The sequence below is a fragment of the Numida meleagris genome, chromosome Z (assembly GCF_002078875.1).
Source record: "Numida meleagris isolate 19003 breed g44 Domestic line chromosome Z, NumMel1.0, whole genome shotgun sequence".
Lineage (NCBI taxonomy): Eukaryota > Metazoa > Chordata > Aves > Galliformes > Numididae > Numida > Numida meleagris.
Window position 1 is genome coordinate 62,319,164 of NC_034438.1, and position 26,123 is coordinate 62,345,286.

The window sequence follows — 26,123 nt, forward strand, 5'->3', positions numbered from 1 at the left end:
CACTCATGGGATTGGAAAAGAGCAACACTTTGGTAAATTAACATGGCTACTATGAAAGTTTCCTAAAGAAATTAAGCAATCTTAGAGCCATACTTGTACGCTTAACCCACAGCATTATCTTCCCCATTTTCCTTGGTAATTAAAATAACCACTTCCAATCAAAAGCTGACATTTTAATAAAATGAGATTTCAGCTCTCTCAGCTGTGCAGCTTTTTGTTGTTGTTGTTGTTGCTGCTGTTGCTGTTTTTAAGGAAAAGGCTGAAAGTCTTGGTGTGTGTATGTCTCTTCTTCGTTAGGTTTAACAGTCCGTTCCTGTCATTAATCTGAAAAAACACAAAGGCTTAATAATGAGTAGCTATTAGCAGGGGATATAATCTGATATATACTTTCTTCAGTATCATAAAAACAGATGGCAGCAGCAGCACATAAACAGAAAATTGGTAGTCATTACAGCATTAGCCGTGAAACAAAGGTGAGGCACTGACTGACAGGACAAAAGCTGAGAACAACACTCCTGCTCTAGAGATGATTCACTCAGTCCACCCCAAGAGAAAAGCTCGGATTCTTTGATTTATCAGCAGTCTGTCTAGGTGGAGACAACCACATCTTCACAGAAAGTCTAAAGAAGAAAGGTACTCATCAGCAGTCATTAATAAGAAAGGATTATAAAAGGAGCTTTGTCTATAGACCTGGGTGAAACCTCACAGACCTTGTGGCTATATGTAAAACCTTGTTCTTGAAAAACTGTTCCCCCATGATGTGAGCTCTTGGGAGCCATCACATGGGCTGCTACTGCTATTGGCTGAAAAGTGGAAAATTGAGACATGGGAAGTAAAAGAAATGGTGTGGAGGAGGAGAAAAAGCCTCTTATATTTGTAGATGCATATAGAAAACCATATGCAGACATATCTTTTTAAAGACAAATCTGAAAATATAAACAGATTAAGTTGAAGCTACATGGGATTCAAAAGGTGATCAGAAATTCTCCTTTGTAGTAATGCTGACGACAATAACATAAGACACATTGTAGAAGTATTTTCCCTTTTAATACAATTTAAAAAAATTGGTTTAGGTTTTGGAAGTATTACGATTATTCTGCTCCTTGATGTGTCTCTACTTTGGTATTTCTTTTATATATGAAAACCAAGCCATGCATTTCGAATTGTTCTTACAAAATGTATATCCCAGATCAAGAATCCTAAAAATCGTGCTTACTACAATCATCCTCATGATCAGAAATTACAATTGATGGACTTTTCCTTAAGTTGTTAGGGAAAAAACAAACTTTTTTTCTGCTACTTTCAATCATCTGAAGAGACCAGGGGCCTCAGGCATCATCAGAGCCCAAGAGGAAGCTGGCCCTGAAACAAATTAACAGGATTGAGAAACATGCCCATGAGAGAATATAGAAAAAAAATAAAGATTTCTCGCTTAAGGAATATAATCTCTGTCTCTCTTAGAGAATCTTCCATGCGTGGCATTTTCACACATTCAGCATATTAGACAAAATGTCTAGACACAGTCGAAGTCAGCAGACAAACAATAATAATACTAAGATTGTCCAATTATACTGGAAATGAAGAATATTTCCAATGCAGCTACTATGAATTTAACATTCAGCCAGGGAATTAATGTTCTTTAATAAGTTTCCTCAGGCTGGAAGCCAAGCTGCAACTGCACCTGCGCTCATCATAACTATGCCGAGTAAGGTAGGTCTGTAATTCTTGCAGTGCACAACACTTAAAGCATAACTTTTGAAAAAAGGACAAGTGCTAAGCACTACACTAAGTTCTTGTAAGTGCCCTTCTTTGTTCTCCAGAACTACAAACTAGTGAAAGAGGACAATTTTAAGTTACATTAGTTCTTTTCTTCAAGTGTCACCCTGGAATCTTTCAAAAGGAGAAAAGTCAACTGAGAATCTGTTAACTATAGTAGAAATAGACACATTTATTGCAGCAAGAACAAACTTGCAAATAAATCTGCTACGCTAAGAAGATAACCATCTCTCTCTTTTTGACACATTGATGACCAGCATAGATGAGTTCTCAAAATTATTTTCATTTTCTGCTCTATTTAGTCCTGCAACAACAACATAAAAAAAATTCTAAAGATCCCCAGAAAACCCTACATAATGTCTAAAATGGCTGTGCAGACAGCAAGACAGCACATCACGTAAACAAACAACGCTGACAGTACTCTTTCAGAAACTTCCATTCAGTTTCAAATTTCCAATTAACTTCAATTGGCATAGGTGCAGGTCCTTCTTTAAAAAGAACATTCCAGTGTAGGAAGATAAATATAGCCTTGGATCTTTTTGTCTAATCAAACACACTTGCAGATGCTTACTAACAAAGATCTACTTAAAAATGCAATAATAGATGTCACTTGAAAGGAAAAGCCAAAACTATATTTGTTTTAGACAAGTGGCACACATTTCTGTGGCTCATTTCCACTTAAACTCCCTCTTGCTTAAATAAACTAGACCGCATTCAGCTTGAGCAACGCACTAGCGCCACAGCCTTCACTGGCAAAAAATACAAATCTCTTAATCATAACTACAAGACCATGCAGTAAAGGAAAGCTTGGTTTGTTTAGGAATTTTGTCAAGGCCTTTCATAAATCCAGTACATTGTAATTTTTTTTTTTGGAGAACGTGAGAAGCCATTTCTCATAGTCATTAAGCACTATTTATCACATATACATTTATATAACACCAGCACTGGCTAAACTGTGTCGTAACCCTTTTCAGACTGTCAAACTTCTGAGGCTGCTTTCTCAGCCCTTACTTATCCCCCCAGCGTGATCAAGAACAGCAACAAAAGGCTGAAGGGGGCAAATAAGAATCCCTGAATGAGCTTCTCACACAGAAACACACATCCTTGAGCTCCTCGACCTGCTGTCCCAAGCGTGCCTCCACCTGTGGGAGCCATCCTACCAGTCAAAGCATGGGCTGGCTCTTTGCTCTTGTTATAAAAATACCATGCTGATGGTTTCCACTGGCACAACAGCCTGCAAAATTGTGTTGAATCCAATCACAAAAACAAGGCACTTAACCAGAGGAAACCCAGAAACAATGAAACCTAAATTGCACTTGAAATCTTCCACATCTTCTCTGCTCCTTTCTAGTACTAGGCTCTAAGTGGCTGTTTAAATCCTACTGACTTCATCAGCTGCTAAACACTTGCTTAAAGTTAAGCATGTACTTAGAAACTCTCCTGAACCATGGTCTCAGCTTGCAGATCCCTAGGGCCTACTCTTTACAATGACCACCACATAAGGAAACTTAGGAATTTCATAAACAGGTAAAATTAAATAAGATCACTCTTACAGAGCATTCATACAATGAAAAGTCTTCTCTTCACATTACACTTGGTTAGTCTGATGTCTTTACAAAATAACTAGGTACAGCTAAAAAAAGATCCAGCTATCTGAAGGGTGTAAGAGAATACACAGATGTCATCTTAACAACTGTATTTTAAACACTCATGCCTAAATTAAGTAAATTTTTTCTTCCTGCTGCACAATTTATACATATATACTTGGACCACTGGCAGAATGCTATTATTGCCTAGATTACCTATTATCTGCAGATCTGCTCAGCAGGTTTTGAATCATTCATTTCAAGCAGTTTGCTGTAGAAAACCAGTCTGGATCAGATACGACTTATGACAATATGCTCTTAGAAAGACAGAGCTGCAGTGAGTTCTTAATAAATATGTGAGCAATTAATTAAATGAATTAGGAGCAGGTTCCAATTTACATGTTATGGCAGAGCAGACAAAGTGTATCAGGCTTCCCCCCTCCTCCAAAGGTTTCTAACAGATCTCTATTGAATATAAAATTATTTTCATAATGAGAATTGTCTTTTCCTTCCTTCTGTCTCAGAACTCCCACTTGATCTGCCCTGTGTTCCTCCTGCACTCTACCAGCCATAGAGCTGGATTCATTCATGCTTTTCTGAAAGAAGTTCAAACTTTCAATATTTGAGATCAAATCTCTGCCTGTAGTGACGCCTGTGAGAACTGAAACATGTTAGCAATACCAAAAGTTAAAAAAAAAAAAGAACACGAAACAAAACAAAGAGAGGACAGCATGCCAGTCCTTCGAAAACACAAGGTATGAAGTAAAAACAGTTAAACTCCAACACCGGAGAACACAGTAGAGCAGGACTAAGCAACAAATGGTGCTTTCTGACTAAAATGGCATTTTTTTTCCTCAGCATTTTCACCACAACTTGAGATGTCTCCTCACCTAGGGTATAGAACTGACACTGACTTTGTCCATTTAATGTCAAGCCTATTCCTTTCTTTAGAGTGCATAAATCAAATGAATGTGGGCGTAAGAATTTGGTTTTGAACCTCTCAGCTCTCTGGTAGAATTTCTCTTTCCCTTGGTAATGTAGCTATGATATCTTACAAACCTTTCTGCTATACAGCACATCTATGAAAATGTCTATTTATTTGGTAAAGAAACCACTTTCAAAATATATCACCTGTTACTACAGAAAAGCAGGAATTATCTGCAGCCCATGATGTGATTGCTGTAAGACACAGACAACAAACATGCACTCTGGTCTCTTCGAACGTTATTTTTTCTCCTCTAAAATCCCAAACGGTCTCCATCCATTCTAGCTCTTGGGGTCTGCCTTGGTGGTGATATCTACACTAAGTACTTTACCAGGAGCACTTAACAATGGAACAAATAGCCAAGTCATTACTTGATGGATAAATGCTGTGAAAGAGTCTAGACTATAAGATTTTAAAGAAGGGTTGTACCACCTCCAAAAACAACAAAATCCCAACTAACCAGGAGGACTGGCTTGGCCCTGTGTGTTTCTTTCACAAAAATTCTTGTGTTAACTGGGTTTTCTTTGTAACAAACCTCTCTACTTCTTTTTTTTAAACAGTGGTCAAATTCACAAATAACATTTTTTTTTAGCCCTAAAATTTCAAAGATTTCCTTTTCTGGCAGAACAATTTTCATGCATGTTGCAGCAGAATCAAGGGACACTCTCATCTCACTCATGCATGCCTGTATTTCCCTTATTGTTGCAGTGATAGAGCTGCACACCTAATTGCTTCAAACTCTAAAGCACACCCTAATTGGCCGTGACAGTGATGGGCTTGCTAAGATCTGTCCCCAGAGGTCAAATGGAGGGGATGCAAAATGGTGACCACTCAAGATCTGCCACTGTGTTAGCGGGCCACCTATCCCAGTTTTGAGAAAGGAACCGAGACAACCAGCAGAAGGCACGGATTAATGAGCGTGGCAGGCTGAAAGACAGCAGTCAGCCCAACATTCTGAATGGAATTTTTCCGTTACTACTATTCCATGAATATGGGCCCAGTTTCAGAGAGCCCATATTCCATATGTCCACCTGGCAGATGTTTCTTCTCCGACTTGAGGCTTTCAGAGACACTCAGTCATAGAAGCAGGGTCTCAGAAGGATTGTAGGTCACCTGAGGCTATCAGGCTCTTCAATGCTACTAACCAAATACACAAACGCAAACCTGAGAGTACACAATGCTGGTGTCAGACAGCCAAGCCCCCTCAGACTGCCAGCGCTCAATGCCCTGACTTGGGAGATCACCTTACAGTTCACACTCCAGGCCTGCCCAGCACCTGCCTAACTTGGCACTGGGCTCGGACACCTGCAATTTCTATTTCACACACAGCATAGCAAAAAACATTTTGCCATTTTGGTCACTGTGGCCTGGATTGGACTGAAATAAGTGCCTAACTGGAATGAAGAAATAGGCCATGTCAGCCAATCTGAAACAGGTAATGAAAAAGATAATTTGCCAAACTGCTAGAAGGTAGGAACGGCTGTCCTGGGTCAACCCAAATTAGCCTAGAACCTCATCTCCAACAGCGGCCAAAAACAGACACTCTTTGAAACATGCAAAGTGCTTTTTCAGTTGCCAACTGTTTGTATTTCAAAGATTTCCTGAGTTACAGTGTGTTTCTATGGATTCAATAACATTCAGCATATGTCTTTGTCACAAACTGGCCCCAGAGCTCATGTACACCTCTGACAGTCTCAAAATCTTCAAGGATTTCCACATGTAATTCACAGGAATGGGAAAAACACAGCAGAAAACACAGAATGGGATGAAAAGGGGAAAGAAATGTGACAAGATAGATCTGAAACTAATGTACAATTGATTTTCTTCAGTTGTTTCAGGTCGACAGCCTAAATCCTATTTTAATTTTACTTGTGACACATTACTGTAAACCAGAAGTAGCTCCGCCAACATTTTCTTGTATTGGTTTGGCTCAAACCAGCATTCAAACCACTAGCTTTATAAAATTGTAACCTGTAAAGAACATTGATAATTGTGCCAATGCTATGCTGCTAACAAATTTAGATGGCTTGCCTTTCGGTGAGTTCTCTAAAGGATTGCTTATCTTACAGATGCAATAAGAAAAAAGGGAGCACCATACAGTTAGGCAACTGGGATTTTATCAGGAGAATGTGGACGTCAATCAAAGTAGATTAATCATGCTGTGCACGTGAAACAGATGCTGCTTGTGTAAAATAAGCCAGTGTGCTACACAGATGAATCATTGAAAATGCAATTACAACTGCATCTTTAGTTATTGGTAATACACTTATTTGAAACCCATCTAGTATTATCCACACTACATTACCAGGAAACACGGAACGAGTAATGACCATTTTTCAGGTACACTTCCTCATCTGTCATCTCCAAAATCAGAATCAATAGCAGGTTTGTAGTCCAACATCACATGGAAATCACTGTCTTCTGATAGTTAAGATTTTGACAGTTTTTACATTTGGAATCTTGTTTTTGCCTGAATTACATTTCCTTTACAAAAGAGAGAGTAAGGGGCAGAAAGGAAGAGTTCCCATCTAAAATACAGCACATTACTTCCTCAGTCTCATGATCAGAATGAACACTTCAGATAGTACAAATGGATGCAAACAATTTAGAAGACCTTATGGTTTAAAAAGCTTCTTTTTTTTTTTTCTATTTTTTATTATAAATAAAAATGTCTGTTTGAAAAACTTTCCAATAAATCTGGCAGGCAGAAAGCATTTCTGGTACTATTAGTAAAAAAAAAAAAAAGAATTTTTAAGAACCCAGTCTGAAACTTAAATTTTCAGCTCAAGAATAGTTTCGCCCTTTTAATAAAATCTGCTTCCTTCAGAGCAGAGTTGGGCTAACTAATTGGCATTTTTTAAAGGTTGGCACATGGAATTACCAATGCTCCACTGCTCTGAGGACACATCACAGGGGCGATGATTTCCCTTCTGTTGCTGCTCCAGCAGCAGTGGAAGGTGTGCTGTTGCTCCCTCCATGACACTGCTGGCACAAGGCCTTCCTAATCCACCAGCAATTCCTCACAAGAGTTGTATTATCAACAATATGCAGCAGAGCAATTGACTGTATTGCATATACTCTTGCATGCTAACGATTATAGATCTGGTAATAAAAGATGTGGTCATGAGGTACTATCTAAAACCCACTGGAATCCATGGGCATTTCCCCATTGACTTTATTTTTCTTGGTATAGGTTCTTTGTACACAACAAACCTGTATGAGCCTCCCAAAACAGCATGGGCTGCTGGATTGTTTTCATAATCTGTATCCACAATTATTTTTTTTTTTCCACCAGTGACCTCTGGACTCATCAGTGAGGCAGCATTCCAAAGTATATGGCCCTCTTATTGCTGTTTACCTTTCAAAACAAGTGACGAAACAAAAAACAATAAAACAAACATGTCAGACCTGGCTGCACACCCCATTCAGTTTGGACTCAAACCAGAAAGGATCCCCAAGCACACCCTACTCATTGGTTATGTTTTGATGGTGTTAATTATGCATTAACTTTGTATGTAACTGCTTCTGCTTTGTTCTGTCAGGTACACAGCATCTATGCAAATGTCTGTCTGAACGTAAAGTGTTCAAGAGAATCAACAGAGGAATTAACAGATGCTGACAAATAGATTTCATTCACATTTTTGAACTGTGAGAACACTTTAAAAAATTCATGAAATTACAAAATATTTGACAACGATCCTTACAAAAGTTGTGATACAAGGTAGATACTTAGTACAAAGCAAACTGGAAAGCTTGTTTGTTGGTGAGGTTGTTTAATCACCAACATGAGCTTTAAAAATTATTTATCAGCCAGCTTTCCACCACATACTATATGAAAAGGAATCCATTCTACATTTTCATATTCAGCATTGGTAAATGCAATGAGCTATTCAGGCAACGGTACTAAAAGCTCATTATAAATCTAGTGGAAACTGATGAAAGCAATTATGGTGACGGCCTGGTACTGTCAAACTGTCAAGTTTCGTGTTTAATGTAATTCTTCAGAGTTTACACCTTTCCTACTCATGAAGAAAAGGACTGCAACTCAATTTCCACTGAGAATGCAACAAGACCAAGGAAACAGATCATTTAGCTGCAGAATGCTGAAAGAGTATATGATGCACCAGTAAGATTTTATCTAATTTCACATAAATTCTTCAAGAAGGGAACCATCTTGCACTTTTGGATATTACTAGTGAACGAATATTACAACAGCCTTTAGGCCCTTGGCAGGGAGTGCTAGAAATTTGAGAGGTCTATGAAGAGCATTCATTTACATTTTATCAACTGTTTCTGTTTTTCTAGGCTGGAGAAATGTTCCATTGTGGAGGATACAATGAAATAATAATAATAAAAAAACAATGGGCAGTCATTAGGTTTAGTCTGAATATTGCCCTTTATCAGCAGATAATATTCTGACCAGCCTGCAACACTAGCACTGATGCTAATACAGTATACACACACACTCACCAGTTGCACAAGCTTCGTGATTATGAAAAACATCAAAGGAGATGCAGTTTGTGTCCTACTCAAGTATGATGCATGCAGTAACACTGAAAATACAGCTCCTGATGTGTGCTTCATCTAATCCCCAGTGGAGTTAGCTCTGCCATGCCAAGAGGCCCTTCATGAACAGCAAGGAGCCACTGGGTCTGTACATCAACTTGGTCTTAGCTCCCCAGCTAAAGTTTCTTGTGATGGTGAAAAACAATGCTAATGATGACTGGACGCACCGGGAGGCTGAGTATTACTTCATCTGTTTGCTTCAAATATGCCATGAAATGACAGTGAACCTGATCTGCAGATGAACTTCTTGTGGAACAGCCAGTGAATAGACAGCCACCATAATGATCCATGAAGTCAATGCCACTGGAGAAAATATTCCACTGTTTTAATTCTACACTGAGAGAATGAGATTTTCTTTTTTACTGTGGTGCCTGGCACATTAATCTTTATGAAAGATAGTACAGCATGGGGCAACAAAAGGGACCTACCCAATGTGATGGAGGTCTGGTAGAGATACAAAACCTTGGCAGGCACAACTTTTTCACCCAACTCTGCTGTGAGCACCAAGGTACCATCCATGCTTTTTATGTTGTATCTGCTTGCCTCTGGCAAAGAAGAGGTGTGGACAAACTAAAAATAATGGTATATGAAGAACAACTGAAGTTTTTATAGAACTAGTATTAATAACTGGTATTGGCTAGTGAAGATTGCTACACTTTTTCTTTGAAACTTTCCTACGACAGCAAGATAACAATAATAATGATAACAACAATATCAACAAGAGAAGGAATGTGTTAAATTTACGGCCTAGGAGACTGATTAGAGAATAAATTAAAACACATATGTCCCTGGACATAAGGGGCAGAATGCAGCAAATATAAAGCAATTGCTGGACACAGTATCATTTGCTGCTCAAGAATGCTTAGAACTACAGAAATGAATTCTGTTCCAGACTTAAAACTCTTGTATTCTTTCTTGTACAACAGCTTTACTAATATATAGGCACATTTAATAGATTCCTTCTTCAGAGCAGGAAGTGAAGTAACAGACAGAAGAAAGAGCTGGTAGACAAGACACAAAGAATAAAATTCTTATTTGATTACTACAGCTGCTGGAAAAGCAAGGAAGCAAATATATCCATGCTTCCAGATACAATTTGTATTCTAAGATGGTTTTTTTGCTCGTTGCGAGCATATTGGAATGGTTCCTAGTGTTACCAAAATGAGCAGACTCAGAAGGCTTGGACTCAGACTGGAGGCTTATCAAAACTACCCAGACCTAAGTCCACTAGACCCAGTAGAAAACCATGAAAGAATGTACATCTAGTGAGATTTCTGTATTACTGCTTTGAGAAATATGAGAGGGGGAAAAAAGCAACATTCCTGCTGCAGACTGAGAAAAATGGAATAACATGAGCACTCAGGACAATTCTTTTGAAGTTTGAATCAAGCTTGGGGTGGGAGGAGAGGACAGAAAGTTACTACTTTCACAATTGAGTCATTTATCTTCAGTACTTTTGTGTGTTTATGAAGCGTCAGAAATCACAAATTAGACAACAAAAGTGTGATAAAACTAGCCATTCCTAAAAACCACCCAAGGAATATGCTTAACTCAAAGGAGCTTTTTTTAAATTTTAATTGCTGGCTGAAAAGACAGAAACTCTAGTGAAACTCTCTGTTGAATAGTACAGATCAATGGAAGGCGAAGAGTTAGAATTTAATCAATAAAGGGGATAATGAAGTCAAAGACAATTTTCTTTAAAGGAAAGCCCTAAGTGATTCAAATTCCCTCAGAGATCCTGCCCTGCCTCACTGGAGTTGACTGACCTCCACAAAGCGTGAAACTGATGAACCACTGTGCTGATAGAGTATCTTAAGGAAAAAAAAAAGGAAAATGATTTTGTCCAGTAGTCCATCATTGTGGGAATGGCCTTTAGGGCACCCCACTCTGTCCATCCCATGATCTGAATCCCTACTGCAATTCTAATACGGACGAAGAGTGAAAATTAAAGCATTACAAATCCAGGTGAGGGAAAGAAATGTATGGGTCTCCTAGGACCACTCAAAGTAATAAGAGTTTGGAGAAAATCACATTTAGAGAGAGGCTGCCATTGGCAGTCTGAAGGTGGCTGCTGGAGAGAGGCGAACAGACACCATGCTATGTAGTAAAAGCCAGTTGTTATTGGCACAGGTTTAGAATAGTCACATTGCAAATGTGTGTCTAAGACACAGTGCCTCATGCAGCTTGCCCCAAACAAGTGCCAAAAACACCTATTTTCCCACCAGGCCTCTCCATGCATTTCATTTATTGCTTCCATCCTCATCTTCCAGCAGTCCAAATGGCAAAATCCAAGTACTGCTTCTGACGGCCTCTGACGGGAACAGTAGCTGGCTGGCATAAGCCCAGTGTGGGTCCAAATTGGGAGAAGCTGGATCTACGCCAGCTACAGAATAGGCAGCTTTTGGTGACAGGAATAGGTTTTAAAGGTCACGTACACCACATTCTAGCAGAACATCCAATGGATGATGTATTGCTACCCTTTCCAAATGTGAACTCCCTTAACAGAGAAGCAAGTTCCAGAATCACTGAAGAGTTTGCTGAGGTAATGCATTAATATTACTTCTTTGAGTTATGGGGAAGAGAATCTTAAAAAACAAAACAAAACAAAACAACATCAACAACAAAACCCAACCCAAACCAACCAACCAACCAACCAAACAAAAAAACCACCCAACCCTGCGAATGAACACACCCAGCAATGATTATGGCAACCCTAACCCAAACATATGTTGAGATGTCTGTTGAAAATACTACTGGGAAAAGTCATACAGGTAAGTATTGCTAAGACTGTTATTACAAAACAAACAAACAAAAACCAATAGTGAGTCATGCATACTGCAATAATGAGTACTTTGCAAGGGCAGATTCCAACCTGGTAATTCAAGGGAAAAATAAAACAGCCTTACACAGGAGATTGGGAAAGACTCATCCAACACTTCTTGAAGCCAGTTTGGTAAGAAACTGCCTAGCTATCCATGCAGACTCTGGGCTCCAGCAGTCATCACATCCTGCAATATCCCGCCTATTACAAGAACTCCAAGGAAACGGCCTTGATTCAGAGACCTCCTGAATCCATCTTCCCTGTGAGAGCTGTTCTTTGTAGCACAGCTAAGGGGTGTACCTCAAATTCTGAGCTACCTGAAATTGGAGGTTACTGAGTAAATTTCATAAGGATACATTCTTGCTGATATTTCCTAGGAATAATCTATGTGTATGAAGCTAGTTACATCTATAGCCAGTTGGGAGTTTTCTGGCTATGTTTTTCAATCAAATCCAAGATACATTTAAGATACACACCCACAGTAATTTCAAGGAAAGTTGGGAAACTAGGGCTTTGGATTCATAAACCAGTTACCTAATTATACTTGCCCACATACATCATTTTTCCTATTGGTGAGAAATGAAATGGCAAGCATGCTTTACAGTCCTTCCAGACATTTGTTGTGCAATGTTCCTGTCATAAGTGGTACTCTGCTCTTCCTCACAAAGGACTGGTTTAGAAACTAAACCACATACATTGTCTGATAAGTTGTCAGGCCTCCCTCAAATTTAAATACCTAATTTCTGGGAAGAGATATTAAAACAGGCTTACAAAATGAAATGGTATGTTACACTGTTCAGCATAAATCTTACATCCAGTATTGATGAATAGCATGACACTGCACCTTGTCCTGATCTGCAGGGAACAGGCAGGGACACCTCCCTCTATATCAGGTTGCCCAAAGCCCATCCAGCCTGGCCTTAAATGCTTACAGGGATGGGGCATCCAACTGGGCAACCTGTTCCAGTGTCTCACCACCTTCACAGTAAAGAATTTCTTCCTAATATCCAGCCTAAATCTAAACCTAACCCTAAAAACCCTAACCCTAACCCTAAAAACCCTAACCCTAAAATCCCTAACTATAACCCTTCCAGTTTAAAGCCCTTTCCCCTCATCCTGTCATGTGTTTACAGGTGTTCACAAAAAGTGAAATGCAGATAACACTCTTCTTTGTATTGGAGCTTTTAAAAGTGCTCTGCCTGTTGAACAATGCCATTGTTTCCCTCTAATGTGTACTAGATACATCACCGTACAGTGGGAGCTGTCTAATGTGTGAAGGCATGAAACTCACAGGTTTTATAGTTTGCTAGACAAAAAAATAGAAATAGTAAGAAAAAATTGTTTTTGACTAGTCTTGTCAGAGAAGCGAGCAGAAGAATCATTCTATTAGTTGCTGTGATGGGACAACATTTATTCTCAGCCTCTTTAGCTTCTCTCATACAGCTGTCTATTTCTAGGTGAACAGAACACTAAATAGAGTCTAGATGTAAACATCAAACTGATAACCAAGAGGTGAACAAACAGCCATTTCTGAAACAAACTTTTACTTTAAGCAGTCATTTCAGTACATTAGTCACTTGAACTTCTGTGCTATTGAGAGTCTACTAGGACAATATAATAGAACTAAAAAATCCAGCATACCTTTTTGTATATACTGATATGTTAAAGTAGTATTTAAGACATAGTAATTGGAACAAATCCTCCAATCTGGACAATCATAGCTTTAAAGTAATTGAAAATCTCCAACAGGAGTGTAGTTATTTCAACAAGAAGTATGTTAAAAGACTTTGCATATGTTCATCCTACCAATTCATTCCCACATGCCATTTTTCATCTCAAGTGTTTCGTTTTAGAACAGAAAGAACTGTATCTTGGTTTCTATCAAGATTAACACTGACAACACATAGTACACAGAAAATAATCCAAAATGAAAAAAATGAATTTGGAAAATGACATTCATTTACTCAGCCAATGGTGAATCATTCTAGTTTGGGGTTTACCAGATTTGATTTGAACCATAAACTATTCCTTATCATACAGCTCCATGGAATAATACTTCCACGTGACTGTGGCAGATTTCCCATACTAAAAATGTAATTATTTTCTTGTCTGAGTAAATACTGTCTTACTTTAATGATGACATTGTAAGAAATTCAGGCTCTTGATTAAGCATAGTGTAGCTGAAATGGAGACAGACCACCTTTTAAGTTTAGTTTGATTAGTTGGCATTAATTTTCCATAAAGATATCACGTTGGTTACATTTCCTATGACTTGATTTTTTAGAGACGCATTTCACAGACTGATTAGGATCTCTGATTCACAGACAATACCACTGTTTTTCCCTTCCTATATATATTTTCCATGTAGCACTTGCAAGACTACAGACATCTCAGGCAGCAAGGTGCAGGACACAACTTCAGAGACACACGCTCCTTCATAACAGGTTCAAGGACTGAGGAGTTTTGCCTCCTTTCTACCTATGCTCTCCACACACAGCTGAAATTCACTGCTATCACTAGCACTATTTTTTCAGTACCTAGCATGAAATAACTGACCAAATAATTTCACAAGGATTCTCAGGAATGCACAGATTTCCTTCCCTATTTCTTCTGGTTTTGGTCACATACCTCTCTTTGTCGCCCTCTCCTTTGATACTGTGCTCTGTGCTACAGTTAGTTACTGTGGATGCACAAACAGCTGAGCCAGGATTACAAACTCTGACTTCGGACTCTGCCAAGACTGTAAAAGCCCAGGATGAAGAAGCAATTCAGTGATCCAAAGTTCCTGTTGCCTAATCGGTCCTTTCACCCTAGCCAGGAGGCAGACATGCTTTTGCTGTGGTTTTGCAAAATACATGAATTATATAGCAGTACAATGAACTATCAATTACTGACCCAATTTGCAGTGCTGGGAATCAAATCCCAAAGAATCTAAATGATCAAAGAAGAATCGTAGGTTGCAAATTTTATTGCTGTATTTTTACTGGAACACAGTTTACTCCTCTTAAAATCATCCACATTAACACAATACTTGCATGGTCTGGAGCTGTTTAAACAAAACCTCCTTCTATCGCTCAAAGTTTCAAGGAAATTAGCCAAGTAATATGACAAAACATTTTCTTAGGAGTATTAGGAAAAGTAGAAAAAGTTTTTAAAGTTTAACTTTAGACCCTGAAGACTTAATCTGGAATAATTTGGAAATCAACCACACAGCATATCTTTTCCAGGCAATGAGAGGTATTTGCAATGGACTTTAGAATTAGATGAATGAAAATTGCTATAGAGTGTTAGAAATAATCAAACAAGTGTAAAGAATTCACCACTACATAAAAACTATCATTTATTTTCTTGTGTATTTACTCATAGTCATTAGAGAAGAAGTAACATTTTAAACTGAAAAAAAAAAAAACACTAAGAAGTTAAGGACTTAATGTAGAGAGCAAAATATGAAGATCATAGATCAGTTTAGGGGATGCATATTGCATATGCATATGCAGCAGTGCAAACAACACTGTTTTCATTGTTCTCATCCACTCTACATCCTGTTGTTGGGAAATCTGAATGTGTGTTGCTAAAATTACTGGAAGCAGGCAAAGCACAGACTTGCAGTCATGTCAGCATGAATAAGATTCACACAGAAGAACTTGCTAAATTTCTTGTTGCCACCATCCATGTTTTCATAGAAGGAGCTTTAGAAAGTAAAGAATCTTTGGTAGCTTTCCAGTGAAGTTGAGCCTCCAGGAGAAATTTAGGCAATATCAGACTGTAATCAGAAAAAAAGCATCCCTCTTATCTCACCAAGCACTGTCTTCATCCCCTAGCTGGGGGCAGAGTGTGAAAAAAGACCCATTCTGGAGGAGACCAGAACAGTGTATGTCTGAGAGCACTTGCTTCAAGCTGTCTTAGAGGCTTCAAGCCTTTTTTCTATAATTCTGCACACAAGAATCTTACACTTGAGAAGGAGAGAAGGGACTTCAGAGTGTCATTCTGCTAGCCTTAATATGACTACTATAATCCCACTGAAAGCAGTGCTTCTGAAACCAAGAAACTGAGGAGACATTCAAAGAGGTGAAATTCTCCTGAACATGCAGACAACACACTTCTTTTCAGTCCAGGTAAACAAGGACTACAATGGATTTAACTAATGTTGTCAGAATATAAAAGGAAACAAAAAAAAAAAAAAAAAAAAAAAGAAATGGAATGAACTGATGCATACATCAAGGTAAAGCAGTTTTGTAGGATCTCACAGGAGCAACAAGCAGGATGTTCTACTGTATGCCAGGCATACAGATCTCACCAGTGTCACACAGGAATCTGAACATAAGGACTAAGACACAGCTCCCATCTTTGGACAACTACCAGGGCAAGACAGACTCACATATACATACCTTTCTAGTCTGGAACCTCAGATGCTCTCAAATTAAACAATATAAGCAGACTTCATAATATACTGTAAATAAGCTGTACCGATCTTACAAAAGATGCATACATGACATAAAATGCTACATTTAAAACTGAAAAGATCCCATAGCTCTTCTCTTCTGTGTGCCACTGCCAAGAGAGACAGGATGATTCCCTTTACTACAGTTCAGCCAGTTGAAGAGCCCGCCTGCCTAGAATGGAATGAGAAGCACCACAGAAAATCATATTTTTTCCTTCTGCACATCTCAAGTAGGTTTACAGAGCAGTTCACATGTTATGCATAAAGGATCACCCTCTACATACTATCTAGCTATGATTCCAGGCTCACTAAAAAGTAGCAGTGCTTTAGTTCCTGTGAGTCTCAACTTGAGATTTAGGTTCTCCAGTGTTTTCAGTGCTTCAGAAAACTGTATCATTTGCTTACAGTCAATCTGATACATGAAGAGTACTTGAGAATTGCAGGATCAGACTGCAGAAGAGGCACATATTCACACGTACTGAAAGTACTGTAAGGTCCTTTTTACACGGTCCAAAGATGATTTTTAAAATGACATCAACTCGCTTCAGCAGAAACTACTCCTTAACACCGATGTGGATGCCACTCATTGAAATAAGCATCATTTGAACTGGTTGTCCTGCTAGCCTTAATGAAATCTCAATCTACGATCACGTTCAGTTCACCTAATCTCAAAATAAAGTGTCATTGGAAGAATCACAGACAAAGAAACTGAGGTAACAATAATGGAGAATACACTTTTTATCCATATAAACTATTTGTAAGAAAACAAGATGCACGACAAAGAAGGAGGCAGGATGTTCCGACAATTTAAAAAGAATTTTGCCAGAGACCTTAGTGTCTGCATCTATCGCTGTACACAAAGCTAGTGCTTGTACTGGCTCTCTTGCATGCTCACACAAATTCATTTCTCTAACTACATTCATTTTCTGGAACACAATACCAGAAGAGTAGTACTTATTTACCCATAATTCCTTACAAAGAACTGTGAAGACAAATAAACTCTGTGGAGTTAGAACTTCAGACAAATGCACCTATTTTCTGGCACAGAGAACTCTTCCTCATTAATTGTATTCTTGCAGCACAGCTCTAAATGAAGCAAGAGATGCAGCTTCTTTCTTCTTTGGAAATGTTATTTTGCAAGCTAATAGATATAACGGACAAATTCTTAACATATTGTTCAAAAGCTTTTTTACATTTCAACTCATCTTTCTTAATCCCTTTTCTCATGTTAAATTCTCTGCTTCATGTTGATACCCTTCAAGTATTATCAAAAGTTTCCTTTGTTGTCCTCTAACCAGCCTGTATGTATTTAACCTAAAACCGTTCTTCATAAACCTTGGCTCCAAATACCTTTCCCAAGCATGCTGTTCTTCTCTCCATCTTTCCAGCTGCCGGTATCTTACTGCTCACAAGACCTCTGTATCCCAAGTGATAGGAGAGCTATGCTTATTCAGAATAAAATCAAATTGGTCTTTATTGCTGTCAAATCAGCATGCTAAATTCATGTGTAGTTTGCTGTCAGCTACTATGTTTAAGTTTCATTTGGCACTACTTCCTTCCAAGGTTTCTCTCATTCATAGGATCTATCTGTCAGATTATTTTTTCCCTGAATAGTCTTGAACTAATTAATGCATCTAAAATGCTTTTAAAATGGAAAGCATCATATAAATATTAACTGTTCTTATCTATAATGAGGAACATGCTCCATTATAGAAACTTTGTATCAACATACTTTATACACAGATCTTGGTCATGGACACATGCTTTCCTACAAAGCATTACCAACTGACTACATTAATGGGAAATACTTACATGTAGGCTACAAATGCACAAGAGTTGGGGCAAATATATGTGCTATACACACAAAATATAACTCAAACAACTCTATCTGTTGTTTATGCCTTTAATATAAACAGAAATTTAGTCCAGTTCGCAATTTTGCATATGTATTTTACACTGATTTTTACTGTATAAACACTGTCTTACTGAATTATTGACTGCCTAACAGTGTCGGTGCAGGGAATTGTACAATACTGAATGAAATGACATTTGGCACGTTTGGACATCTTAGGTATTAATTATTAAAAAAAAAAAAAGGCAAAGTCAAAACATTAAAAAAAATCTGTACTTGCGCTTCTTTGTATTTCATATGCAGTCTTTGTATATTTACTGTGTATGACTCATTTGTACAGTTTTAGAAAGAAATGCAAAATATACCTCTGCACTTCAGCATCCTTAAACCACAGGCAATTAAGAAGACTGCAAGCTGCTGTTACTGCAGATGATACGGTGTGGCACCCATTCTCAGCAAGGAGCCGATGTCACACGGTGCCCTCGGGGACTCACAGTTCATGGCTTACTGGGACATCACAAAAACACGTCTGAGGGGCCAGTGAGCACAGGAGAGGCAAAGGAAGGAAACTGACCCAGATAATTTGTAAAAGCAGGCATTAAATAGATTAGCGAGGTTTGTTCTTACTAAATACTGCATACTTGGTCCTGCCCCAGTAACTCACTTACCATACCAGTCAACTGAAGTATTCAGAGATGTGAAGGTTAAATTTGTGTTTACATATTCTTTTTGGTTGGGATCTGCACAGTCGGCATACTTCAGGACTGCCCCACCATTTAGCAAAGGTTTTTTTTTTTTTGACCCTACAAGCTTCTGACTCAGAAAGGATCGTGACAGATTTTCTGTAAGTCTCACACTGACGGGAGGTGGATGGAATAGTTTCACTTCTATCTGTATCTTTTTCCAACAAATCTACTTAATATGGAACATTTTTTGAGGCATTTTAAGATATTCCACCTTTTTCTGGAATAATGTCCCTCCCCAAAACTCAGACCAAAGGACAAAACCAGCTCTTCTGAAAGGCAGCAAGAAAACCATTCTATTCACCCATCTAATGCCTTTGTATGATAGCTTATATTTGCTGAAGCACACCTTGTGATGACAGCTTACTGTGAGCTTACTGTGTGACACCTGCAGGGTCATGTGTAACAGTCACTATTCCTTTCCACAGGTGGTGGCTGATACACCTGTTTCATATTTGCTAAACCATAGTTTCAGATAAAACACGAGCAGATTGCTTATTTTGGAGATTTTTTAGGCTGAACAGCACACAGCCATTGCACCCGTCATGCCACCACCAGATCAAAAAAGCTGTGTTTGCCTCCCTTATAAAACACAGAAGGAGGCCCTAAACTCATATAAAATGTCTAGACTCTGGATAAATAGTCCCCAAAGCCAGAGCTGTTGCTAGTTACTGAACTGCCGTGAAGACGAAACCATACATCAGTCGTATCTCATTCAGTGTCAAGGATGAGAAGCAGATTTAAGATCATCTTTGTCCTCTACAGTCCCCAAGGTGTGATGATGAGAAGGCCTCCCTGTGACTGGAGCAGGCCTTGGCAGTCAAACTCCACGAAGACCAAGCAGCTGAAGAAGCAGGTGGTCCTCAGCCCTGGCTGCTCATTGACTGAAGCACCCCTGATCTCCTAATGCTCAGCAGTACAAGAAGACGTGCACTTGCCATATCTCTACTCAAATCTCTTTTACTATTTATAATTTTGAACACTGGTCTCCTCTGTAGCACAATATAACACAGCTCACTCAGTTTGCAAAGGCCTCCTCTTCCTGCCACATATACTCATAAAATTCATGTAGAATTATTATGAATTCAGGATAATCATGGCCAAGCACAAGGGAAATTTAAGGTGAATCAACAAAATATAAAGACAAAGGATGTACTTCACTACATACAAATGGTTTCTTTCATCAGTACAGTGTACTTTGTTCTACATCAACCTTGTTAATCATGCAAGTTCAACCTGTTAATATATATGCACCGACACAACACTTTAAGTTGAATATTTCTCTCCAAGCATTTTGGTGTGTTAAAATTGCTTCAGATTTTGCTTCCTGGCAGGCTGTATATAAGCTATGACAAGGCAGCTTTGGAAAAAATTCCTGTATTCTTGTGGTTACACAAACAAAAAACACATATAATTTTTATTTATACTATTATTCATACTTAGAATTATATTCATAGAAGATAACTACATAGAATTATTCACAGAAGATAACTACTACAACGATAAGGATTACCACAAATAGTTTGCTTGGGATTTCTACAAAGCAGATACTTGAGATGATTGCAGCATCCACAGTAAAACTGTTGAAAAATTCAGACAGTTTAAGAAAGTGATAATGTTACATAAAACAAATATACATATCAGTAATGATTTAGTTTTACGAAAGCAGGAAATACAATCTACATGAGAACTTAATGTTTGCCTTTGCCTTCAAATAACAAGTAAAGAATGCAAAAATTAAAAACCCTACATGCACTTCCAATTAGAGATAAAATATCATTCATTTTCAACAGTTTAGCTTGCTACACAAGAGCATTACTGCAATTCCAACGGCTGACTGCTTTCAAAAACACCACTGATGGTGATACCTCAGGAAATATGACAAGAACAGAGCTCAGCACAAAATAGTCAGGACACCTCCAGACAAAAACCTCACTTGTATACATGTACTCAGACCCCACTAGAAAGGGCGTGTTCTTCTGGATTTTAGCTCTTGTGAGAAAAGGAGGCACAAATTTGGTAATCTTGAGAATTAATCTAAGAACAGCTGTTCTGCTCCTGAACTTACTTGTAAATGCTCCTTTCTTAGCCTCCTGTTAGCAGAGACCGCAGGCACTGTCACGAGTTGGCTGCCTGCATGAGTGTGTTTCTTTCCTATGTAGTCTACCCCCTATTTTTTGTACTGAAGGAAATAGTTACAACAAAACCAACCCGATGGCAAGAAAAGCACCTGCTGCTGTCTCCACAAGCAGCAGTTTTAAAAGACTCAGAAACGGAGACAGGTTGGAAAGAATTTTACAAGTTTTCATCCAGGAAGGCCTGTACTTTGGCTGAAAACCAGCCGGGTTCTGTGCTTCAGAATGGTTCTGCAGCTTTTAATCAAAGAGTCTGATGGGCTTCTGTGACAACAGGAAATATTCGGAAGACTTTGGATAAGAAAATGAGATCCATTTACATCAGTGACCGAACAGCAGCTTGAATCTGGATTCAGGTATAAAAGGTGAACAAGTCCATTCTTTTATTCTGCTCATACTTCAAGTTACAGAAGCATAAACAGATAAATGTGGCAATAAAATCAGCTTGCTTTTACTGCATGGTAAGCTCTTATGAGTAACTAACCCCTCCCACCACATTTTTTCAAGAATAATTAGTTCCTAGCCAAAAAGCCTGTATGCCTAGTTTCAGCACAAAATAAATTTTTTACAGCGAAGTTATAAACTTTTGAAGAGTGGGTTCTATGTACTGACATACACTTCACTATTACAAGGGTAGCAGGTGTCACTATAACAAATGATGTAAAGCCCAATTTAAACATCACAGAACATACTGAAATACTTTGGAAATTGCCAAAGGTCAGAAACATTTTATGGGAAAGAAAAAGAAGAAAAAAAACCCCAATCCCCCCCCCCAACATTTCGTTTTTTCCCCTACAAAGTAAAGTCAAGAAAACACAGACCCAGATTCTTTGTAATTAACAGGACTGTGGTTTTAACACTAAACAAGGGCCAAGAAATGAAAAGTTAACAAATCATTAGACATCATACACTGCACTGAAAGAGAACTATAACAATCTGCAAAATAACTCAGGATACATGAGCATGAGGTCAACTGTTTTCTGTAGATAATTGTAGGTATAAGCATCTTTACCTCATGGATAAGGCATGCAACATAACACAGTAATATTCTGGCATTTTCAAAACAATTATATTTGCTTTCCACGTTATTCTAACAAACAGAAAATAAGGTCACTAATCAAAATTAAGATGTAAATATTAAAGTTTTTTTTTCTCCTCCATTCCACCTATTTTTCTGCATGTCATCACAGTTTCCATAGCAGCTACACTGTTTACAATACAATGGCCTTTTCCCTCTCTTCGCTAAGACTTCTTGATGTTAAAAAGGACTTTAACACCTACTTAGCTTTGAATCTAGGGGATTCCTATGAAAGCAGTGGTACCCTGAGGAGATGACTAGATGCTTCACTCAGTGCAGGAACAAAAAGGGAATATACCACGAGACCTGAAGGAAAAGGAGAAATGTAACTGTCTGTTCACTTTGAGAAAATTCTCCTTTTCCAAACTGTCCTTCTGTTAAAGTACTCAGCTTCCAACAGGACCCCCAGGTTTCACATGGTGATTCCAACTCCCCCTGAGCCAGTATCTGATCAAGGTTGCACCTGGTAGCCTCCACGTGCTAACAGCATTGTACACTGATCAACATTGTACTCTACACACTACTGCCATCAATATTTTGTCTGAAAAACTTACAGCAAGAGCAACCTTTGCATTTAACCAAAGGTACCCTCTGAATTTCATAGAGACAGCAGCAAGCCCTGGATGTGAAAGCCTCTGACAGCTCCACGGCATGGCCCAGACCACAAAGCTCTCCTCCTGGATGGACACTTGATCAATGCTGCAAAGCAATATAAACTACATTAGAAATCTATCAGATGGAGGATGTTTTTCTGTTTAAAATAAATTTTATAACAATAGGATCATTATCTTGGAAGACCTTAAATGACGGGGTGCATAGCTCTGAGCTGTGCATCCTCATCCTCCCAAAGACTTGTGGTCCATGAGTGGACATGTTCATGACTGCCAACGTAATCTGTCAGACATCATATGGTAACCTTTTACGTAATGTGCACACAGAGGGACAATACCTGACAACTTGCCCTCAAAGCCAACACAACTGCACATAACAGAAAACACTGTGAGCTGAGGGCAGCAAAAAGGAAGTCTTGGTGCCACTACATGGACAGTTAGATGTTGAGATGCCTTTGCAATGTGACTCCACTTTTGATTCCCTCCAAGTCATTGTGAATGTGTCACACACGACAGCCAACATTTCACTGGGTTTTTCCTAAACTGAACATATTAGCATGTGTGCTCCTGAGTATGCTTGATCTCAACTTTGTAAATCTGATCTCAAGCAACTTCAACCACCATGTAACATGCATCGTGGTTGTCCAATGTCACACCTTTCCTCCACATATAAGCACCGCATATCATCTGGCCTGTATTTCTTCCTGGCTACAAAGGCCTTCTCTCCCTGAAAATTTGGCCGTCTTCACCAACTGATTTTCTCAGGCCACCTACAGAGCTCTGGCATAAGGGCAGTGATTTAAACCCAATATGCAAAAAATGATAATGCAACAGCACCAAGTCCAAATGTCAGAGATTACTAGCCAGGCAATACTTAGCACATGAGTGAAATAATTCAGGGAGGTTTGCCAAATGGAAGTTTTAGTTTTTACTTTCCTCTTGAAAAAAAGAAAAAGACATGCTCTGGGCAGATAGGTAAGTGTACACTAGCTGTGAGTGAATATTACTGCTTGTTTTGCTCCTTCATTATTTTTTCCAGTTCTGCTAAGCAGCCTCTGTACCTTGCATCAGGAAACAAGGACCTCATTGTCCCCAGCAGCTTCCTCATCTACAGTTGTCATGGCTGCTTCTTGTGACTTGTCCTCTCAATCACAGGGCTACAGGGAATCAGCTGGCCAAGCTGCAGATGCTGCTGGAATCATCAGCCCCATCACCTCCTCCTAGGAAAAGCAAGCAGGCTGCAGGTTCTAGCAGCCATGTACTCAGCAACTGCCTGCTTCACCTGTGCCTGAAGCTAACTGATATTTAAGCTCTTCCTCTTCTTGAAATGAACATTTTAATCCAAGAAGTATGAATATTATCTGCTAGACAGTTTCTGCAGCTTTTTGCTTTGTCATAACAACTCTGGCTCTGATTCAACAATGCACTTAAGCATATGCTTAAGTAAATGAATAGGCCTGTTGAAAAAATACTCTATTTAACTATAAAATTGATAATGTGCTTTGGTGTTTTGGATTAGGCATTAATTGCAGGAAAAGCTTAATGCCATATTGTATAACACTTAAACATTGACCCACAGGCAAGTTTATGCTTTCCCTTAAAACAAAAAGTTACTAGTGCTCCCTCCAAGAAGCAAAGCATAGTTTGAAAGACCTTCAGGATGAAACTAATATTACCTACCAATGTGACACATGCGCTTGAAAAAAAAGGTAAGTGATTTTTCTGCTAATCTTTCTTGTCACAGACAAAACAGGCTTTTTTTTTTCATCAGTCTCCATAAACTAGATTACATTGTTTTGAAATATCAGCAGTTAGGGTCTTTCTTGCTGACTTGCTTTGCATTCAAGTCCATAGTTCACATCATTCACAATTCCAGACCACAGTGATGTCAGCTCTTCTTACACAATTAACTGGGAAATTATAATTCCTTCTATCGCTATCTTCCTCATCCTACTTTTAATAAGAGAACAGTGTTTTAGTTTTGTTCTGTAATATCCCAAACAAACTCTTTAAATGGCAAATAAATAGCATAAACATGAACACTGAATATGTATTCTTTTTTTCCCTCCTTACAAAAGAAGTTTCTTCTGTATATGCTTAGCGAAAAAAGGAGATTTGTTCCAGTCTGAGAAGTATCATCCTGTTTAATTTTAATGTTTAGCATGGTGAACTTCACTAATAATGGTGAAATGACAGACAAAAGTCTTACAGAACTCTAGAAATCTTACAGAACTAGCCAAATCTAGAAATTGGAAGCACTTTAGCACATCAGTGATTTGTCAAGTAATGAAACATGCAGAATGAAGATGCTTTTGTGAGGAAGACTTTCTAGATATGAATATAATCTAAATGAATATGAATAGAACCTAAATGAATCAGTCATGAAGCACAAATTATATGACTGAAATCCGAGAATCAGAAGGACTGTGAAGTTCCTAAATTAAGGAAAATGCTGGGTCTTCAGACCTAGCCTTCAGCTCTCTTAAAGTCTTCTTCAGTTGTTTCTTTCTTAGTGTAGATTACAATTGTACCTCTCATTTCCAGTGAGGTCCTGAGCAAGGCGTGGGATGACGCATCAGCTGTGCCAGTTACAGGAAAATATTTATGGGGTAGTTGATAGGAAAAACACACAGCAAGAAGAAAGGATTAAAGAAGACCAGACGACATCTCTCTCTGCAGCTGTCAGTAGGAGGTTGCACAGCAAAAAAAAAAACTTCCAAGAAGTTTTAGCAGCACTTTATTCTCAAGAGGCATGGGCACAATGATACCTATTCAGTAGACTGAGCCTCGGAAAAACAGAGAATTATAGTTCACTCTTTATCTGTCCACATACGTTGTCAAACAGCAAACAAGACAGAGTTTTTGTAACAAAAAAGAATTGTATATTTTTGTACTCTCAACATATTAGAAATGCCAAACTTTTATTCATAGCATCTACATGGTAAGGCCTCTCAAAAGATAAAGAAAAATATTTTACCAGCCTGAATCAATACTGGACTTTCTCATCAAACACTGCAACACTTTATTCCTGCAGGGTTGTCTGAGATCTATTGTTTGAAACCACTGCCATCACATAAATTAGTTTGTTTTTTTTTTTAAATTATTAATAACAAGAATTATCCTCGCAAATTTAGTGGTAACAGCATTTGCATATAGATCTCTTTAAAGCATTTCCAGTGCAGTCATGTATCTATTCTCTGCTTCTGTCTTTGCAAACAAAGTCCCTACAAGTTATAAGAAAACACTGTTGCCGGTGAGCTGCGCCTCTAAAATATCTGATTTCTCCGCCCTTTATTACAAAAGACTTAGTGATCTTTCAACGTGCGAGATATGCAACTATGCTAGTTTTTTTTCTTTTCTTTTTTTTTTTTTTTTTTACCAGTCCATTAGATGGTTCCAAACCAAGCAAGGTAGTACAAACACTTCTCAGGGCAACATCTGATAATCAGTGCTAAGGAATACTTAAAACATATGTCAAATGAAAAGTACTGATGTTAAGACTGCAAAATAACCCCATACACTGAGTATT

General features: G+C 38.4%; 1 protein-coding gene across 8 annotated transcripts in view; it reads right to left on the reverse strand.

Moving 5' to 3' along the window:
* Positions 1 to 26,123, reverse strand: part of XRCC4 (X-ray repair cross complementing 4) — a 179,107-nt gene that overhangs the window by 6,682 nt on the left and 146,302 nt on the right. For 5 of the 8 annotated variants that reach the window (XM_021381397.1, XM_021381399.1, XM_021381401.1 and 2 more), the window contains one exon: positions 22,538 to 22,682. The exons of 2 other annotated variants lie outside the window; for them this stretch is intronic. In XM_021381397.1, the coding sequence (XP_021237072.1) occupies positions 22,538 to 22,682 (145 nt within the window). Of the gene's footprint in view, positions 1 to 7,560; positions 7,706 to 22,537; positions 22,683 to 26,123 lie in introns of all 8 variants that reach the window. One more of the 8 variants, XR_002433616.1, reaches the window with a different exon arrangement.